At 35.8% G+C, this 7,331-nt stretch overlaps 2 protein-coding genes across 2 annotated transcripts in view; one reads left to right on the top strand and one right to left on the bottom strand.

The window, feature by feature from the left end:
• LOC111269140 (uncharacterized) overlaps positions 1-3,043 on the top strand; it is a 3,525-nt gene extending 482 nt beyond the window's left edge. The window contains exons 2-3 of the mRNA XM_022848533.2: positions 2,327-2,445; positions 2,753-3,043. Coding sequence (XP_022704268.1) covers positions 2,327-2,445; positions 2,753-2,896 — 263 coding nt within the window. The 3' untranslated portion in view covers positions 2,897-3,043. The remainder of the gene's footprint in view (positions 1-2,326; positions 2,446-2,752) is intronic.
• The window catches only part of LOC111269137 (uncharacterized), a 12,377-nt gene extending 5,075 nt beyond the window's left edge, over positions 1-7,302 (bottom strand). Inside the window, exons 1-2 of the mRNA XM_022848531.2 lie at positions 7,213-7,302; positions 5,867-5,991 (exon numbers count right to left, since the gene is read on the bottom strand). The gene's annotated coding sequence lies outside the window, so the exon portion shown is untranslated. The remainder of the gene's footprint in view (positions 1-5,866; positions 5,992-7,212) is intronic.
• Positions 7,303-7,331: the final 29 nt, after the last annotated feature.

The raw sequence follows: 7,331 nt of genomic DNA, 5'->3' as shown, positions 1-7,331 counted from the left end.
ATATAAGAAAAACGAAGCATGATTTTTAAAAACTAGCAGGGTTAATTCTGGTTAGATTTGCCAGCTACTCTTAGGCGTTATAATATTGTGGTCTAGATTCGAATCCGGGCATAGACACACAGTTCGTTCCGCGCTGAGAACCAGCTGTCTGACTGAATGCCTGCCGGCGATGCCGGACATAGAGCTCGAAACACAGAGAGGTCTGCTCGAACTAAAATTGGGCCCCAATCCAATGGAAGAGATTGCCTAAATATTAGCGTTTTAATAAGAAGCTACGACTGTTTTAAATCGTTATCATTTTTTTTTCGAAATTAGTTATATGGACATCTTCTTCAGGTGCCTCTGTCTTTTCAATTTTTCAAATTAACACTAATTCATTGCTGCTACGGGCTATTGCGCCAGCGACTGGTTTCAAGGCCCGCAATCTACGTGCAAGGCAATTTATTGTATTGTATTAAGTGATAAGATACTAAATACCTAAGCTTTTAGGTAGTCAATTTTTACAAATTTCAACATATGATTCTCTTTTATTATCGGTCGTGTTTTTTTATTGTTGCTGAGATAATTTAAATGAAGACTCAGGCCACTTTTATTCAAATGATGAATTGATGTGCAGGTTATCCCAAAGATGTATACATCGTTTGAATGGTTGTAACTCCGGTTTTTTTTTATACATATGTTGAAAATTAATTGCAAAAGAGGCTACATAATATGTGTAACCTACCTTCTTACACCAAATGGTCAAATTTTTACTGTTCTGATCAATATTGTGCTTAATAACGGGCTATTGAGATCAATAAACATGGTGTTTGTTTTCGGTGTTTGGTATTTCTTACAAGAAAAAATCGATTGGCATCTATTTGGGCAACGAAGAGGGTGTTCCATGGGTTTTATTGTTTAACCTATTTGTTTGAAAAATTCTTATCAGAATGTGTTCTTCTATGAAGATAATGGTATATAGGGGCTCTGTTTTGTCAAAAATAAAATTTATCATTCTCATCAAAATTTTTCCTAGTAAATGGCAAAGCAGTTTTGCACTATAACCAGAAAATTTGCACCAGTCATTGTCCTCTGAATACAGAACGGCCGTTGACCCTTCGCTTGAAATATCGCCCGCCTCTATAATTCTCGGTAAATATACAAGGTTTTCTCATGTAGCATGTGAATTTAAAACTGCCCAGTAAATGCAATTATATTGATTAATTGTGCCATCTAATTCAATGTGGCTTCATCGCTTCAAATAATTTTCCGTAAGAACTGCGTGTTGCGACAATTTACAAAGTTTTATGACTTTAATTGATAGTATGTTCCATTGACCTTCCATGTATCTTTTTAGTCTACAAAGGTTCAAATGTGAGAGACACTTGATTTGCCGACGCAAAGGGCACGACTTTACCGTCTTGAAGATTTTTGGCATATTTCGTAATAAATTTCCAGCACTTTTTTTTGCTTCTTCTTGAAAGAAAATTCTTGGTCTTTCAATGCGTTGTCTGTGAACATTCTTATTAGCTCTGTTGGTTTCAAACTCATCTTTAATCCGATTAATTGTAAGCCACACAGATGGATTTGCCTGGGACTCCCTGCGAAATTATATTTCTATTGCTGCCACATTTTGGTACTGAATATCAGTTTAAATAAGTTTTCTTTGTTTAAAAAATTTATCTTCTCATTATTTTCGATTAATTACACCGTGAAACAGGAGCCAGCAATCCGAAAGTTGTGACTCGTTAAACAACATATGGAGACGCATCGCATAATTACTGATTTTAGTGTATTTGTCCCGCATGTTCAGTATACTATTTTGCAATAGTTTTTCTACAGTTTTCTTGATTATTTACTATATTACGTGCTAGCAACTTTTTAACAAAAGCTAGCAACAAAAATTGATTCCAATATTATATCCCATTATATATATTTCAATATATATAAAAAAAAGACCACATTTAGTATTGTGGAGCACATTATTTCTTCCAAGATATCATTATCATGTATTATCATTATGATGTATTATCATATAATACTTAATTATTATCTGATAATATATCATCGGCCCTCTATAGATTATTTACCTTTGCTAAGATAAAAATAGTAACAAAAATACAATATATGGAGACAAAAGTTTCTGCCAATTATCGATGTGTATTGGTCAGATTATTATTTGTGACGTCTTACTCAAAGAACATTTTTCTCAGCTAGTTATTTTTGGCAGCGTAGATGTTAACATGCAAAAGCAAGCAATGATCAGTTTTTCTTTTTCTTTTGTTAATTACTATAGAGTGTATCAATATTTGCCACTTGCGTGTATATTGATATTTGTATTTTACAGGTGTCGCTTGTCTTCCAGAGATGTTTACGCTGTTTACCTGTTTAAGCAAAACGGACTTCGACACTCTGAAGTGCCCCAATGAAGTTAAGGCCTTTCAACTGTGCTACAAGAACCATACTGTATGTATAGCCTCCAACAGGTGCTTCTTCTTACCTGTTCTGTCTTGTAATAATGTGAATAAGTAATATATATATATATATATATAATAAAAAATAAATAAGAATGAAAGTGGTTGTCGTCGTGAACGCAAAAGCATTCATTTATCGTTCAGTGTCAATGACATATGAACTAATGTTCATGCCGACAAGACAATGCGTATTTCAAACTGTAGGCCTATTGTTTATCAGTGACATGGATTTTAACGCGTTCCCTTTGAGGATATCTAAAATGTCTATTTTCTTAATAACGTTGGTTTTCTTTTTACAGGCGAACGTTGCTGAGTACAAAGCTAAAGGCTCCCTCGGAATTCTCGTTCCCGACCAGAAACTGAATGACATGACCTCACAACAAATCAACACCCTCCTGAAAAAGTACCCGATAGGGCAGTTCATGAAGAAGATTCGCTGGTAGTCGAAGCAGATAGAAGAGACGGTCTCTTTCGGTTGCTAACCATAGAACATTTAAATGAACTAATTTAAACAGTCATCTAATTTTGCTGTAATACACGTGTAGTAAGAAATCGCATTGAAAAACAGAATAAACGCTTATAGCTTTTAATGGAAGTGTGTTTATTATGACCCGGCTCGATTGTGTATGGCACCTTTTGTTCTAATCCTTGCTCGCTAATTTTATCCAATCCACAATCATTAGTGCACAACTCCACCAACAGCCCGGCGTCTGTTTTATAAATGGGAGAAGTGCATGGTTTTAGCTGTGAATGTTTCTATCTTATGGGAGCCAGCCCGGCTAAGCACATTACATTTTTATTTCAGATGCATCATACCTTTGTTGGTATCCCAGTATATAGGATAAAACTTGTAAAAGAGGTTCAAGGGCATTTTTTAACGGCATTAGTCTTGCTTGAAAATCACAGGACTTCGTTGTGGGATCAAAACATGCACTTAACCTTACTTAATTGTTTCCTCAGCAAATATTTTTCAAAGCAAGTGAAAGTCATATTTATGGCATAATGATATTTGTTAGACTGAGTTTTTAACCTGATCGGTTGTCTCCGAACGCATGACCTCCTGCAAGCGTCTTTGTGTGTCATGGTATTGTCAACAAGGCCTATGAATGTATAAGTATTTATATATTCTATGACTATACTATGTTTTTTTCTACCTCTGTGAATAAGAAGGACTGTCTACCTGACAGTTCGAGGTTTCAGACACGGTAGCAAACATGTCACGTGAAATGAGCATTAGGCACCACGAAAACTTTAAAGAAAGTTATTTTTCTTAACCATAATCAAAATATTTTGGAAATATTTGTTTTCTATATTTTTGTGTGCAAGCTTTAAAACATTAATTTTTAGATGCATTGCTGGGTCGAAAACGATTGCTTATCACTAACTATTGTTTTATCTGGCGCAAAAAATAATCACAGAGATAGTTTCCCGCTTTACATACAGTAATCATGTCTTTACTACCCATCACGTAGTCCAAGCACCATTTTTAGAGCTGGCATAAGAACTATTTTCCTTTAATCCTTACGTTTAAATCAGCGAAATTATCGACATGGTCCCTATCTGACACATTAACACTTTGTCTTGGACTGGCCATTTGTTGGTAACGCGTTGCTGAATGGTATTGGGTCTTAATGATGTTATTTCGTCTGAAAAGCCCATTTCAAAAACACTTGTCTTGTTAATTCAAATCCACATATAGCTTGTTATACATCAGCCAACGAAAGCCGTTTTCTAAATTGGTACATTTTCAAAATTTTTTAACTAATCTTCAGAGACCCAATTACTTTTGTGTGATGTTAATTGTAATAGAAGTTTGGTAAAAGTCCTTGGGTGGGTCGTATTCCTATTATCAATAAGTCAAACGTTTATAATTAACTAAGCATTGTTGTTTCATGTCACCGTTTCGGTGTCGGTAAATTGAACGTAATTTTATTTTTTGGGTTCAACCGTGCGGGATGAGCTATACTCTACGCGTCTCTAATTATGCTTTTCTAATGTTATGTTTTTACATTTACATGCAATATTAAATAGAACAAAGCTTGCGCACTGTTCTTAGGTCTCTTATCTGACAGTGTCTATTTTTGACTTACGTAGTTATAGTTTTGTGCCCTCTGAATTCATTTAAAATTATTGTAATGGTAAAAAAAAATCAGTTTAAATCCTACGAGCTCAACTAAGCCTCACACCTTAACCTAAATCTGAAACAAATGGATATAAAGCAGTTTAATCGTTTAAGTGAACCTCTGTTCTTTCATAAGAGATGGATTTATTGGTAAATTATCACCATCATTTTTATTATAACCCAATGTAGGCTGATAAGGAGCATGAATGATTGTCTCCACCTAATCCAAATCATAATAGTAACGAAATGTAATAGTGTTGGCCGTGCCCTTTAAGTAACGGTAAGTGATCGTACCACAAACTTAGCACAAGTCGTAGGTATATTTTTTAATATAGAAAATATGGCGAGTTTTCGACATCTCGAATGAATATTTCAACGATTTTTATGATACTTCGAATGGTGACAAGACTTCAATGGAAAACGTTATGGGGGGAACAACAGATATCGACAAGTACGGTCCACACTAAAATGAATGAAAAGACAATACTCGTACTCAGTTTCGTTTCCCGCCCAAAAAACATGACAGCGACACATTTGAATTAGGCTAACTAGATAATACAAGCAAGCCGACGAAGTTGCTTAAGCTATACCATGAAATTATTAAAGCAGTAAAATGGAGTAACACAAAGATAACCTATTGACTTGAACAATGCGGTGGACTTTGGCAGAAAGTCTATCAGATCCGTGGATAGCGTAACAACATAAACTTTTTCAACGATTGCAGGCTAAAAAGCGAGGTTCAAGCTAAGCAGACGGACGTGCTTTGGAATTAAATAAAAAAACTAACGAAGCATACACTATATATATATATATATAGATTGAGAACAGAGTCTTCACTCCATATACACACATCTTTTATATATACGCACAGAGTAGCAGATCATAAGTTAGCGATTACAATAAGAAGCAGATTTAACGAAGTGATGCATTTGTGATACAGGCACTTTAATACCATCACAATACTTGCCATAGGGTTAATATATGCCTAAACTGTAACAACTATAGGCTGTGTCAAATGCCTATATGCTGTTTCGTTTCTCCCCGTGTTTGCAAACAAGTAAAGGCTACCAGACTATTACGCGACTACAACGCAGCAGCATTTGCGGTTTGTTATAATTTGGCTGCGATAGCAGCAAGTTTGAAGCGCGTTTGTTTTTCATAGAAACCTGTCGTCCAAATGAGGATCAATCGCGGTGGCAATCCGCAGGTGCCGCATAGAACATGGATGATACTTCTCGTTACCGAAGGCCACACAGAAACATTAGATCAAAAAAAAGAAAGGCTGACTTACCGTAGATAAAACGAGGCCAGGAAGATCCCGAACAGATCGCAACTCAGCTGCAGTACAAAGCAGAGTACTTGCCGAGCCAATGACCTTAGCCACGTCATGCTCCACAATTTCGCCAACAACGAGTACTGGGAACATACCATATTTGTGAAGTAATTGTTAAAGTTGATACTAAACGATGCAAGACCTTAGTTGAAAATTACGAGAAACAAATCGATTAAGCGGTTCTTACAAGGCCATTTAGCTGTTTTTTTTATCTGTGGTGTAGATAAACGCCGAACGATGAGCTAACACAGTTAATAAAAAGACACACAAAAACTCGTGTCTGTTTTCCATTTCGAGAACATGTAGATGGAATAGTAGCTTTTGGCACATCCTACAACAGTGACTACAATGGTCATTCAAACAGTTTTATTGACTGCTACCAGAATAGTAACATTTAAGAACCTACTAGAAACTACTTTCCAAACTATATTGAAGTACGACGTCAAGTAGGTAATATAGATAATATCGTGATTCAATATACGACAATCAACGACAAGATGTTTTCCAACAAACCAGGAACCTTCGACGGTGCTTAGTTCGTATATCTGTTAGCGATCTTAGAGAAACAAAAAGATGCTCGAAGCCAGATCTGACATATTCAAGGTGTATGAGAAAGAATGTTTAATTTGGGATAATCGCAGCCTAGTGAACTACACCTTCGAGATAGGTTACTGAGTGCGGTAATATGCTTGTAGCATATTATAGAACTGGTCGGGACGGTATTAGGATGCCCCTATTACAAATGTGTTACATAGTTATGTCTGCTTTTCATTGCTATAATTTACATATTTTCTGCAACTTTAACATATATAAAGACTCCAACTCTCCAGGACGCTATTTCTAATTTATGTATAAACCTAAAAGAAAACCGTAAAAAAGAAATATGTTTCTTCCATCAGCCTCATCGAGAATTGCCTACTGCGACTCAATTCATTTGGAACATTTATTATTTTTATAATTAACGTGTGCCATACTTTATCTTATTACTAGCTTTTCGCCGTTTCTATTTGTACACAAATTTCTTGTTTCTTTTTTTCTTATCTCTTTTTCTCAGCCTTTGCTTTCAAAGGTTTGACATGCAATTATTGCGCACCTGCTTTGAAACATAAGACTGCATTTTAGCCTATTATGCTTTTTTTCCTGAAACAGGTCAAGTGCATTGAATCTAGAGCAATACATCTGTTCGGTAAATGATTCCCACTAGCGGCTTCAACGTCAGTTTGGACTACGATATTGAATCTTGTTCTTTCGCATTTTCTATTTACGCAACTTTTCAGTGGTAGTTTTTCAGGCGTTTTACGTACGGTACTTGAGCTGTTCGGCATCGGATTTCAGCGGTATTCCAACTCATTTTAAATATTCCCGCCACCAGAGCGCACACTGTTCCTGTTTCGATTTGCCTTGTTGCGTCGTCCGCATTTTC

Source organism: Varroa jacobsoni, unplaced genomic scaffold, assembly GCF_002532875.2.
Source record: "Varroa jacobsoni isolate VJ856 unplaced genomic scaffold, vjacob_1.0 scaffold_1356, whole genome shotgun sequence".
Lineage (NCBI taxonomy): Eukaryota > Metazoa > Arthropoda > Arachnida > Mesostigmata > Varroidae > Varroa > Varroa jacobsoni.
The sequence above is the reverse complement of the archived record's forward strand: the minus strand, read 5'-3'. Positions and strand labels throughout refer to the sequence as shown.